Here is a 14,237-nt window from a genome sequence, read left to right on the forward strand (position 1 = left end):
GTAAAATAGCCAGCATTGCATGATCTATTTAGAAAGAAAGAAAGAAATAAACAAATGAAAACATGGTCATTCAAAGTAAAACTTGGGATTTCCTTTAAAACTTTAAGCTGTTCCGCTTTGGAAATGGTTTTCAGCGTCACCTGTTGACATTGATTGACACTGGAGCTGTTTTCCCATAAACCGCTCTCCCTCCAACTGTGTCTTCTGTCTTCTGCTGTCTCCGCAGGAGGTGGAAGAGCACGTGGCATTTTTAATAACGGTCCCCACTGCCCTGGCCATTTTCTTCGCCATATTCATTCTTGTCTGCATCGAGTCCGTGTTCAAGAAGCTCCTTCGCGTGTTCTCGCTGGTGATTTGGATGTGTCTGGTTGCCATGGGATACCTGTTCATGTGCTTCGGAGGGACTGTGTCCGCCTGGGACCAGGTAAGAAACCACATACCTTTGCGAATTCTATCTTCGGGCCTTGATTCAAGCCTCACTTGCTTGTGCAGACTTCATCCTAGACTTGACTAAATGAAAGACATGAAGATTTAAAAATATGTTTTAATTCACAAATAATGATTGTATACTATGGATTGGAATGTGACACTTTGATAAAAATCTGTAAGGTGATAGTCAAGGTAATTAGCATATCAACACCTGACTAGATCTTTTTTTTTTTTTTTTGAAGTAAGATACTGTGAACAGACGTCGTCGTTGAGATAGAGCCTTGCTGTGTAGCCATAGGTGGCCTAGAACTCACTACATGGGCCTGGGTAGACTCAGAGTCTCATGTTCCTCTGCCCTTGGCTTCGAGTTTCGGGATTAAAGGCATGGATCACATACAACACCTGACTCTTTTTAACAGTTTTGAAGGTTTATCTAACCTTTTAACAATTTTTGAAATATCTGATCTGTTATTATTGACTGATGTCAGCATACTGAGCAATAAATCACCAAATCTCATCCTTCCTGTCCAGTTGAAAATGAAATAATCCAGGCACAAAGAAGAAGTCATTTGAAATATCTGTTGTGGAGGTGCATGGTAGCTGGGGTCATGCAGTGTCTATTGGAATTCATCAGTTCTTCTGGCAGTGGGCTTGGACTGATCCCTGGTCCTTTGGATAGTGCAGACACTGCTTGGTGCAGTCTAGAGTTTATCCCCATTGGTCAGCATGCTCTGACTTTCCCAGACTGGTTAACATATAAATTCCTTCTCAATTACACTCACTTGCTTTGAAAAGACAGACTCCAGAAACCCTGCTTTTCTACCAACATGATCATATCCTGTGAGTAAGCTTGCTTCCCATTCCTGTTGCAAACTAACACCCATTTCACTCCTGCTCAGGCTCTTGACTTAGAATCAGCCCATGTCTGGATGATGTCATGTCTTAACAGTGTGGTCTAGCCAGAGATGTTACTCAGCATTTCTGCTGTGTGAGTGACTCCTCTCAGCAGCTGTCTGATGGCTTGATTGAATGCTGTATTGTATAGGGAATAGGTATGGGCTGAGGATAGTTAGACAAGATGCCAGCTTAGTTTTTCTAAATAAAAACCAGGGAGGGAGGGAGGGAGGGAGGGAGGGAGAGAGAGACAGAGAGACAGAGACAGAGAGACAGAGAGACAGAGAGATTCAGTAGAGCAGAGGCTCTTCACAGGTAGAAGAGAAGGTTCTAGAAACAAAAGGCAGAGAAGCTTTGGGTTGAGGAGAACAGGGAGAACCATTGTATCAGAGGCTGATGGAGACCCAAGGTTGAGATACAAATGGTCAGAACACACACATCTGAGACTGTACTCTTAGTGTGCCTTCTTAGAGAACCCTAGCTGAACCATATGATGAGGGTCCTAGTGGGACCTACCAGTCTGTGGTTATGGGAGCACCACCAAACTGTTACTGTCCGTGGGTGATAGTTTCTGCTGCAGAGGTAAAGCTGGGCTGAATGAATCAAGTTTGTCTCAGTTTAAAATGGCAGCAGGATTGTAGACCAGGGAACGGTTGGTGACTTTACCCCTCTTCACTGCTCTCTCCCCAAGCTGCTTAGAAGGCTGGCCCTGCATCCCAGCTGACCCTGCCTCCCTGTGCACTCACTGGCAACTGGCCTGTCTTCCAGTGCTGACTCTGGTTTACATACCTGAGACCAGGTGCACCAGCCCACCCATAAGGGCTCAGGTAACCCTGTGTTCATGCCAGTCCATGGCTAACACTGGATAGAGGGCTGACAAGGGCACCTTGCTGCAGCACGGTGTGAACCTATTGTCTCCTAGCACCAGTGGTCTTCATGGCAGTGGGGCCACTGCATAGGAAGTGTCCTTTCTAGAAGGCCAAGGTCCCCTCCCAGCCCACAGCCTTACATTTCCATGCAAATTTCAGAATCAGTTTGTCTTATTCAATTGGGAAACCAGTTGATGTCTGGAGTTACAGTTTGTTGAATTATTGACATTTTGCTTTGGCTGAGATTAAAGCTCAAAAATCAAGAGAGACAAAAGAACACTCATGGTATGCACTCACTGATAAGTGGATATTAGCCTAGAATTACCCAAGACACAGTGCACATAGCAAATGATGCCCAAGAAGAAGGAAGGAGTGGCCCCCGGTCCTGGAAAAGCTCAGTGCAGCAGTGTCGGGGAATACTAGGACAGGGAAGTGGGAAGGGGTAGATTGGGAAACAGGGGGAGGGAAGAGGGCTTATGGGACTTTCAGGAGGGGGGGATCCAGGAAAGGGAAAATCACTTGAAATATAAATAAAGAATATATATATATATATATATATATATAAAAGAATCGAGAGAGGGAGAGGGAGCGGAGGGGGAGGGAGAGAGGGAGAGAGAGAGAGAGAGAGAGAGAGAGAGAGAGAGAGAGAGAGAGAGAGTAAATCTCTTCCCCATTGGAGGCAGCTGCATATTTCCTATAAAGTCCAAAAATCTTTTGTCTAAAACTTTTACTTCTTTATAGAACTAGAAAATTTTCCTGGATTTATTCCTGGATCCTAAGGTTATTTATTTATTTATTTATTTATTTATTTATTTATTTATTTACATCTCAGATGCTGTGCCATGCCCCCCTCCCCATCACACCCCCACAGGGTCCTTCCCCTTACCCCATCTCCTTCTCTGAAAGGGTGATGACCCCCTGGGTTTCATCCCACCCTGGGGCACTAAGTCTCCACAGGATTAGGGTATCCTCTCCTAATCCTGAGGTAAGGCAGCCCTGTTGGGAAAGGCCAGCCTTTCCCTGTATTCCTCCTTATCCCTCCACTGGGGTTCTGCCTGGCTACAGGAGATGGCCTCTTCAGGGTCCATGTCCCCACTGTTATGCATCTCAGCTAAGGTCACCTGTACTGGCTCCTCCTCCCCCATCCCTGGTCTCTGGGACTTCCTAAAGATTCCCCATCCCCTATCCCCCACCCCCCATCCCCCATCCCCACCCCTATATCTACAGATTTCCATTCATTTTCCTCTTTCTCTGGCTCTCTCTCCCATCTCTCTCCATACCTGATCCTGACCCATCCCCCGCCACACACACACACACACACACACCATTCCTGTCTCCATCCCCTCCGCCACCCAGTTTTCTCCCTCACTCTGCCTCCCATTTCATTCTCCCTTCTAACTGAGATTCAAGCATGCTTTCTTTGGCCTTCCTTCTTATTTAGCTTCTTTGAGTCTGTGGGGTATATCATGAATAACCTGTACTTTATGATCATGAATAACCTGTACTTTATGGCTAACATCCAGTTATCAGGGAGTACTTCCTTTTGTATCTTGGTTACCTCACTCAGAATGATAGTTTCAAGTTCCATCCATTTGCCTGCAAAATTCATGATGTCCTTGTTTTTAGGAGCTGAGTAGTATTCCATTGCATAAATGAACCACATTTTCTGTATCCATTCTTCAGGTTAAGGGACATCTGGGTTGTTTCCAGTTTCTAGCTATTATAAATAAGGCTACTATGAGCATGGTAGAGCATGTGTCCTTGTGGTATGTTGGAGTATCTTTTGGGCATATGACCAGAAGCGGCATAGTTAGGTGTTCAGGTAGAACTATTGCCAATTCTCTGAGAAACTGCCAGATTAATCCAGAGTGGTTGTACCAGCTTACAGTCTCACCAACAATAAAGGGGTGTTCCCCTTTCTCAGAATAGCTAAAATCAAAAACTCAAGTGACAGCCCACACTGGTGAGGATGTGAAGAAAGAGTCCCTAAAATTTTTGTTGTTGTCTTACGAATTTACGAATGGACTTTGAAATGACGTTTTCTTCTGCCCTTTTGTCATGCCTGCCGTTGCTGCCCTTGTCCAGCTTATAACAGGCATATAGGCAGCGTCGTATAGGCCGAGCAGGTTATAGTTAGGAATATATATATTCATATATGCATGCAACAGAAATTAATGAACAGAAAGGCCACGAATTTGAAAAAGGAGGCACACATGGAAGGGCTTGAAGGAAGGGAAGATGGGAATAATGTGATTACATTATAATCTCAAAAAGAAAATAATAAAACTACATGTCAATAAAATGGGTGAATTGAATGTTAAAAAATTACCTTATCTAATTGTTAAAGTTGATAAGATTCCTGGTGTTTTTGTTTGTTTGTTTGGTTGGTTTTTGCTTATCTATACACTGCAGTCCCAGCAGACTTAGTACTGTTAGTAAGAGTTTCAGTTTATTTATACATGCAGCGTCATCATCTGTTGGTGACTAGAATTGCTGTTTTCTCCTTTCAAATCTTGAGTTCACTCACTCTGACATTGCACACACTAATTTCTCAGCTGGAGCTTGCATGCAGGGGAACAAGAGCCCATCCCCATTGGTGGCTTGGGACCCGTTCGTTCATTAGTCACCTCCTCTTTATTGGCAGCTTTGTGATTTAATCAGGAAGGATTGCTCCCACCTGATAGAGTGACTTCAGAGGACAGCCTTCTGTATGCATGAGTGACCCCTCAGCGGGCAGGCACGTCTGACATCCTTCCTGACCTTTCTGTACCCTCACTTCCCAGCCACTCTCTTCACTGTTGGTCTTGCCTGCTGGACCATGGAGATTGGTAGGACTGTCTTCCCAGAGCAGTGTCTTCCTTCCCAGGGAAATTGCAGTGGTTGAGAGAAGGCTTCATTGATGGGAGCTGTTGCTCGACGTCTCTAGACTGGATTTTTTTTATTTTTATTTATTTATTTATTTATTTTTGGTATTACCCATCCTCATGTATCTAGGCATTTTTGTTTTCAAACTTTCATTGATTTTTTTTTTTTTTTTTTTGCTTTTTTGGTTTTATTTGAAATGTCTACACCTGACCTCAACCCTTTATGGTTGTCTTTCTAGTTTTAGGGCATTGGAAGATGTGTTTACATCTAAAGGGTCTGGTACCTCGAGCTGATGCTATGGGCTGAGTGTGCAGACATATCTGGGCATGCTCCTTCCTCTCACTGCAGGCACTATGCTCAGCAAACGCCCACGGCTGGGGTCCATGGCTGTGGCTGTCAAGGTTGTCGGGGGTACGTCTTGTGCTGTGGGTCTGCTTACACTCCACACTACAGCAGAGATGTTTCACGTTCTATTCCTGCACCGAAAACCGAAATCTCTCCTGTGTCCTCCTGACACATTCAGCAGGGATGGGTATTTAAGGTGAAGTCATTGTCTTAAATCATATGAGTTTACTCTCCAGTGTTCTTTAGTAGATCTGCCACAGATGTGGACCCTTTCCTGAACACTGGCCATCTGAAAGTGTTTCAGTAAACTTACCCTGCTTCAAGTACAGAACCACACTGCCCTTCAGAGCAACATAGTCCTTTCTCTTTCTTTAATTTTTTTTTGCATTTAGATTATTTTATTGTTTATCTACTTATTTTAATTAACTCATTTATTTATTTGTATTTATTCACTTTATATCTGACTCACTGCCCCTCCTCCAGGTAACCCCCTCTCACAATCCTCCCCCCCTTACCCTCTCCCCTTCTCTTCTGAGAGGGTGGTACCTCCCCCCTGTAGATATCCCCCCAACACTGGCACATCAAGTCTCTGCAGGGCAAGGTGCATGTTCTTCTATTGAGGATAGACAAGGCAGCCCAGCTAGAAAAACATATGCCACAGTCAGGCAACAGCTTCCGGGATAGCCCCAGCTCCAGTTGTTTGGGACCCACATGAAGACCAAGCTGCACATCTGCTACCTATGTGCAGGAGAGCCTAGGTCCAGCCTGTGTATGCACTTCAGTTGGTGGTTCAATCTCTGAGAGACCCAAGGGTCCAAGTTAGTTGATTCTGTTGGTTTTCCTAGGGGGTTTCTATCTCCTTTAGAGCCCAAACTCTTCAATAAAAGTACCCAATCTTCATCTACTGTTTGGCTGTGGGTCTCTGCATCTGTCTGAGTCACTTGCTGTGTAGAGCTCCTCAGAGGGCAGCCATGCTAGACTCCTGTCTGCAAGTGTATCACTAATAGTGTCAGGGTTTGGTGCTTACCCATGCAATAGGTAAGTGGAACACTCCTCCATTGCTGGTGGGAGTGCAAACTTGTACAAGCACTTTGGAAATCAATTTATCTATTTCTCAGAAATTTGGGAATAGTTCTACCTCTGATCCAGGTATACCTCTCCTTGGCATATACTCAAAAGATGTTCCATGATACCTCAAGGACACATGCTCAACTACATCCATAGCAGTTTTATTCATAATAGGCAGGAACTGGAAACAACCTAGATGTCCCTCAACTGAAGGATGGATAAAGAAAATATGGTATATCTACACAATGGAATACTATCCAGCTATTAAAAATGTGGTCTCTTCTTGATGGTGGCAAAGCTAATATTAGAAAGGAGTGTCCCATGGGAACATTTTCTAGAAGAGTTGAGAGAACAATGAAAATTGCCCCCTTCCTGCTCATAGGTCCTCGTGGAGATGCTGCACACAGATCTCAGTCAGAGGACACACCGGAAAACCCCCAGTGTAGCTCGTTTGTCCTTTCTCTGAAATCATGGACAGCACTGGCAGTAACATGGCAGTGGTACAGATGACCTTTGCTGAGGATGGGTGTGGAGTTGTTACAGGGGCTCAATCATGTGCAGACAGTCTGGTGATCTGAGCATCAGCTGACAGCGTAGTGAGTTGAGGATCAGTTGACAGCTTCTAGACACAAGTCTGGCTTTCTCATCTCTCCATTAGACAAGGCTTCACTGATCCTGTGTAACCCTCAGCTCCATCATGCACTACATCATACTCTTGCATGGACAAAGCTCAGTAAACGCAGGTGCTTTAAGGAGTCAGTGCATCTAAGAACCTAGCTCACCTCCTAGAAGCTGAGGGTGAGGCCAGGTCTCGCTGTTGTTTTGTCCTGTGTAAGAGTACCTCACCTTACACCCTTAGCCTCCCCAGTGTGAGACCAGAGTGACAATGGCCAGCACTTATATTATGTAGACTTGGCCAGATCCTACAGCGTGCTTCCCTTACTTAGCTTGTTCTGATTCTCACACAGTAGGCACTCTCCCTGACCTGCTCTGTTCCTGTAGAAGTGGGTAGTGAAGGATCTCAATCAGGCTGGGATGCTGTTTACGGAAAGGGCTTGGGACACTAGAGGACTGACTTCAGAGGCCAGCTCTTAATCATGGCATCAGTAATTCTAACCAGTGTGACTGTCATGAAGTGGGCAGAAAGTCAGGGGTGATGATAACTATTCTCCATCAAAGAGGTCAGTCCCACCCATAGAATGATATTGTCCCCAATGAAGAGGTCAATCCCACTCATAGAATGATCTGGTCCCCAATGAAGAGGTCAGTCCCATTCATAGAATGATCCGGTCCCCAATGAAGAGGTCAGTCCCATTCATAGAATGATCTGGTCCCCAATGAAGAGGTCAGTCCCACTCATAGAATGATCCGGTCCCCAATGAAGAGGTCAGTCCCACTCATAGAATGAGCCGGTCCCCAATGAAGAGGTCAGTCCCACTCATAGAATGATCCGGTCCCCAATGAAGAGGTCAGTCCCACTCATAGAATGAGCTGGTCCCCAATGAAGAGGTCAGTCCCATTCATAGAATGATCTGGTCCCCAATGAAGAAGTCAGTCCCACTCATAGAATGATCCAGTCCCCAATGAAGAGGTCAGTCCCATTCATAGAATGAGCCGGTCCCCAATGAAGAGGTCAGTCCCACTCATAGAATGATCCAGTCCCCAATGAAGAGGTCAGTCCCATTCATAGAATGATCTGGTCCCCAATGAAGAGGTCAGTCCCATTCATAGAATGATCTGGTCCCCAATGAAGAGGTCAGTCCCACTCATAGAATGATCTGGTCCCCAATGAAGAGGTCAGTCCCATTCATAGAATGATCTGGTCCCCAATGAAGAGGTCAGTCCCACTCATAGAATGATCCGGTCCCCAATGAAGAGGTCAGTCCCACTCATAGAATGAGCCGGTCCCCAATGAAGAGGTCAGTCCCACTCATAGAATGAGCCGGTCCCCAATGAAGAGGTCAGTCCCACTCATAGAATGAGCCGGTCCCCAATGAAGAGGTCAGTCCCATTCATAGAATGAGCCGGTCCCCAATGAAGAGGTCAGTCCCACTCATAGAATGATCCAGTCCCCAATGAAGAGGTCAGTCCCACTCATAGAATGAGCCGGTCCCCAAATGTCAATGAAATGAAATCTGGAGTGTGCTGCCTCAACAGGTGAGCAGTCGTTCACATAAAAGTAATCTCAACGGCTCTGGTAAAAATGGGAGGTTCATGCAACCCTGAGAAAGTACAGGCACACAGAAGGATGGGAAGCTTGGGCTGATCTTGTCAGGTCACCAAATAGCTTCAAAAGAATAACTTGGGGGGAAAGGACAATAAAAGGTGGGGAGGGGGCTTCAAGACACTGTCCCTGATGTATATGGGGCTTCTCCAATGCTGTTTTGGTTTAGCCAATGCCAGTCTCCTCTAGAAGTTCCTTCACGCTGCAGAAATGGGACCCAATTTATATTTGTTTCATGTAGCTGTGTGGTAAAAGCAGAGTTTTGCAGTGCTGTTTGGCTTTTGTTTTGTTGTTAGTTTGGTTTGGTTTGGTTTGGTTTGGTTTGGTTTGGTTTGGTTTGGTTTGGTTTGGTCTGATATTCTAGAGCTCTGAGTAAAGCCAGGGTGGTGAGCTATGGTTGCATTTCCCATGGAAGCGTCTGCTGCTCGCCCCAGGCTCCGTGAGTGCCTTCTGGTTACATTGCCACTTTTCCACTGAAGGAGTGAGTTGTTGTGAGGCCGAGTTTGCCTGTCATCTTCGGATTAAAAGGATGTGAAGCATTATGAGCTTGAAACCAGCTCAGGAGAATATGAGGCGTAATTTCTGTTCTGACATAAATGGGGCACTTTTTGTTTTGAAGAACTCAGTGAAGATTTGCATGAATACCTCTCCTTTACCTAACACATCATATAGCCAGGCATCAATCTGCTGCCGGGAGCCTGTAGGTCAAGGATTGGGATCGGTGGGGGTCACCAATGTCCCCGGAGGGAGTCCGACCTGAAGAAACTCCATCAAGGCTGACAAAGAAATCCCCTGCTTAGAATTGCTGAGGCGCATCTGTAGCTGGAGAGGCGGACCTTGACAGGCCTGAGCTGGTTACAAAAGGCAGTGCTTGCTCAGTGGTGGATGCTGGTCCAGGTTTCTGGGATTGCTGTCACGGAGACCCATGATATCTGTGTTGTGTTTCAAGGATTAGATGCAGTCCTCAGCTCTGTAGCCAGAAGCCTGGGAATGAGGTAGAGGATGGGCCGTGCTTTCTCCGCAGGCTTTTGAGAAAGCCCTTCCTCACCTCTTCCAGCTTCTGGTGTGGGCCTCACAACTGGACATCCTGTGTCTTCCCCTGCGTTTGCCCAAAGTGTCACCATATGCCTCTCCTCCCTTTATTGTAAGAGCACAAATCACATTGGAATTGAACCCCTGAAGTTCAACTTCATTTTCATTTGATGGTAGCTGTAGAGGCCCTATTTCCAGGCTGGTTCTAAATAGCTATATTCAGTAGTGCCAGGATTTAGGAACTGAACAAATCTTTTGGGGTGTAGTATTCAATCCTTGACAGATTCAGTTTCCATGTTGTACATGTCGCCCCTAGGGAAGCACTTGCCTCCGGGGTCTCATCCCTCTGCCGTTTCCTTTCCCACCTCAGGCTCCATAACTCTCCTGCTTTCCATTAGACAGGAGGAACCTATCTGAAGGAGATTTGGGTTCTTCTTCCCTTTTGAAACTTCTGTCTGTTGAATATTAGAGATGATCTCATGTGTGACTGACTATCCAGGGAAGTATATCCACACTTATAGGCCTGAGGAGGCATTAACCTGCTGACATGGCTCCGGAGACACGGGAGAATTCTCTCTACTGTGTCTGTCACAGGATATTGGCTGACCTCTCTATACCCCGGGAACAAATGTGCTGCCTTCTGATTCCTATGAAAATGACATTGGGTTCACTCTTCTTGCCTAATACTCTCAAAGAAAGTTTCTTAATTCTTACTGTGAAGCCTAGGTTTGTTTGTTTGTTTGTTTGTTTGTTTGTTTGTTTGTTTCTAAATTAGATATGTGCTTTATTTACATTTCAATGTTAACCCCTTTCCAGGTTACCCTACTGAAAACCCCCTATCCCATCCCCACTCCCCTGCTCATCCCCCCCAGTTTCCTGACTTGCATTCCCCTATTTTGGGGAATCGAGCCTTCACAGGACCAGTGGACTCGTTGGTGTCTGAAATGGCCATCCTCTGCTGCATATGTAGCTGGAGCCATGGGCCCCATGTACTCTTTGGTCGGTGGGTTAGTCCCTGGGAGCTCTGGGTGTACTGGATGGTACATGTTATTGTTCCTCCTGTGGAGCTAAGCTCCTCTTCAGCTCCTTGGGTCCTCTCTCTAGATGCTCCATTGGGGACTCTATTCTCATTCTATTGGTTGGCTGTGAGCCATGGGTGTTTTGATTCACTTTCCAATAAGGATCAACGTATCTACACTTTGGTCTTCCTTCATCTTGAGCTTCTGTGAGTTGTATTCCTAGCTTTTGGGCTAATATCCACTTATCAGTGAATGCATACCATGTGTGTTCTTTTGTGATTGGGTTACCTCAATCAGGATGATAATGGAGGCTAGGTTTCTGAGTGATGTTTTGTTGGTGAATTTCTGACCAGCACAAGTCCCCTCTCCTCAGCTGATAGCTGTTTCATTTTCTTGAGGCAGGAAAGTGAAGAAGGCTGGTGGTGAGGAGGTGAGTTCTGGCTGGGTCTGAGGACTCCAAGGGCAGTTGCTTATGCAGCTGATAGCCAGCTCTGGCGCTGTGTTGTTCTGTTCCTTTGCGTTTTCCCCATATGAGGAGCAAAGTTAAACCTGCTCCAGAGCCTCCTCTCAGCTGAGGCAGAAAAATGCCGCAGCGATGGTGGAGCCTTGCAATGCTTGGACTTTATCCCTACAGAAGGAAGCGACTTTCCTGGTTCTGTTACCTTAAAAGATGTCAGCTCCAGATAGATATGTGCACACACAGGCTTTTTTACAGAAACAGTAGATCAATAGCAGACTTGGTCTCATTAAAAGTTGGTAAGAAGGAGAAAGTAAAGGCCTTCTGTGGGCTTTGAAGTGGTACAGCGTCAGCATGCGTTCCCTGCTGTGCTGGCTTTAGGGCTGCTGTCAATACATTCCCACTTGCAAATCTTGCATGCAAATGGCAGGAGAAAGCCTCCCCTTTGAGCCCCTTCCCTGGATGCCCAGGAGGCCCGTCTTCGTGCACCTTGACCAGAGCTCCTTGAAGCATTTTGTACTATGCATGAAGCACAGATCTGAGAAAAAGCAAAAAGTAGTTATAGCTAAAAACAAAGATGAAGGAGTTTGTTTTTAAGTGGCAAAGCCCACTCTACTTGGATGTGAGTTTTAAGGACACATACTGGGTAGACCAAGTCTGCTCTACAGTTATTTTGGGATCCCACACAACTCTGGCTGTTTAGAGTAGAGGCAGCATTTCTGAATTCTCCCTCCTGTTGGGTTCTAAGCAGCATGTGGGGAAATTGTCCTGGCCTTTTAGTGATGCCTTGCTGTGCCCCCACACTGGGCTTTCTCAGACCTTATCTCATGGGTTAGCTGTTTCTGTGGATGTCCTCAGCCTCCTCTTCCCTCTAGAGTTTTCTTCAGAGGAACATGAGCCTGGGCCTGGAGAGTAAAGTCTCGGTTATCAGGTCATTAGGCAGACTGTACTGATCTTATCTCTGTTCTTCCAAGAGACCTGAGTCCCACCCTATATCCAATCTGCATTTTATCTTCTTTTTGATGTGTGTACCATGTATATACTTTATGTTGCTATGAGTGGGTAATAATGTGCACAGGCCACAGTGTCCATGTGGAGGTCAGAGGCTAACCTTAGCTGTGGGTCCTCCCATCCACCTTGTTTGACACATGGCCTCCTGTAGGGATGGCTGTATTCTTGAGGGAATATTCTTCTATTCCCCACTCTCACCTCACCACTGGAGAGCTGTCATTTACAGATGTGTGCTACCATGCTGGCTTCATCACACAGCACCCAAAGTGCATTGGATTAACACTACACTCTCATCAACAGAGCTAAGTGCATGGCCAGCTCCCAAGTGCATTTTAAAGACTACATGACCCAGCACCCCACCCCAACACATGTCCAGATGTAAATAGTTATGGAAATGAATGAATGAATGTACAAAGAACATAACAGAGTGCTGGGAAATATACCTCTCCCAACACCAGGCCTCGAGTTTACACACCTAATTTCTTTATCACTAACAACCATTATTACTTGCATTTAGCTGATGGGAAAACTTAACCCCAGAGAAGTCAAGAGAATGATATAAAGCTGAACTGAAGGGAGAGAGGCAGGCATTCACAGCTGGCATCTGGGTAGCAGCAGACTTACCTCTGCATACCCAATGCCACTTGTGCTGAAGCTTACTGTTTGATGTGGAATTCTGGATGGTTTTCTTCAGTCCAGGTTTGGGATGAAGATTCAGAAAATCACCATGGTGTTGGGGAGGGTTCTGGGATGCCAAAACCTTAGACTGACATAACTCTTGAGTTGCCAACTGAGGTTTTCATTTGGAGGCCTCTTCCTTCACGTTCCATAAGAAAAGTGGGACCCACTAGAATGAGGAAGAAGTCCATGTTGTCTGTGGCGTGCGTGCACAGGCACGACTCTGCGCAATGGAAAAAGCACTGTTATTTGGGGAATCAACTCTTGGTTTTAGACGGAAACTGAAATTCTCCTTCACTATGTCAGGTTTCTTACAAGCAAGCTTTTTTCTCTGTCAGGTTGGGGCTGTGTGGAAGCACCCTGGCACCCAGGCGTGCATGTAAAGGAGCTGCCAGAAGAGAGGGGAGTGAATCCTTATCTTCAGGCTGGAGCAGCAAGTTCTCAGGAAAAAAATAACTTCCCAGTTCACATTATTTCCTATTAAGAGTTGCTAAGCAACGCCTCACTTAGCTCCTCCAGTGTTCTGTATCTCCGGCTTCCTTTTTCTTCGTGGCCACTAGAATTATCCTCCCCCTGACAGGAAGGAGCCGAGAACACAACTCAGATCCGTGTCTCACAGAGAGGCCTGGCAACCTTGTAGACCCAAGGTTATTCACTAGGGTTATGGCCCTGATACTTTCATTCCATTCCCCGGGGCTGTGGGTACCTCGTGTTCACTCTCAGCTAAGCTCCGAGTTTTATTTGCAGATAGCAGACATTAACAAACAGGTGGGTGTAACTGACTCACTGGGTTCGTCCTGCTAACTGTGCTTTCCGTTCCCTCTGGTTGGAGCTTTCTGCCATCTTGCTTATGGCCCCCGTGCCCAACTCTCATCTCCTAGCAAACTTTGTGGACCCTGCGAAGGATGTATAGTTATGTCCCTGGAGAAGGTGCTGGGGGAGGTGGAGAGGGAGCGTTGGTATTGCTTACCTTTGTTGTTGCTGTAACTGGGTGTGTAGGGAGGAGGGTCGCCGATTGAGAAGACCATCTGTCATGGTGGGGACCACGTGGCATGGGAAGCAGTTCTCTGCTGTCGTGGAGGAGTGTGAGGATGCTCGCTCGCTCGCACCTGGGCAGATCCGGCAACACAGAGGGGATCCAGTGCTCAGCTCGCTTCTTTCCTTTACCCTTTTCATTCAGCCCAGGAGCACAGTCTATGGGATGGGGCTGCCACATTCAGGGTGACTCTTCCCACCTCCCTTAATCCCTTCTGGAAACATTCTGACAGACACACCCAAAGGTGTGTTTCACTAATGCCCGAGGTATTTCTTAATCCAATTAGGTAGACAATCAAAGCTAACCAACC

General features: G+C 46.1%; 1 protein-coding gene across 1 annotated transcript in view; it reads left to right on the forward strand.

Moving 5' to 3' along the window:
• Positions 1–14,237, forward strand: part of Adcy2 (adenylate cyclase 2) — a 381,296-nt gene that overhangs the window by 17,790 nt on the left and 349,269 nt on the right. The window contains exon 2 of the mRNA XM_052159930.1: positions 227–424. Within this exon, the coding sequence (XP_052015890.1) occupies positions 227–424 (198 nt within the window). The remainder of the gene's footprint in view (positions 1–226; positions 425–14,237) is intronic.

The sequence above is a fragment of the Apodemus sylvaticus genome, chromosome 16 (genome assembly GCF_947179515.1).
Source record: "Apodemus sylvaticus chromosome 16, mApoSyl1.1, whole genome shotgun sequence".
NCBI lineage: Eukaryota > Metazoa > Chordata > Mammalia > Rodentia > Muridae > Apodemus > Apodemus sylvaticus.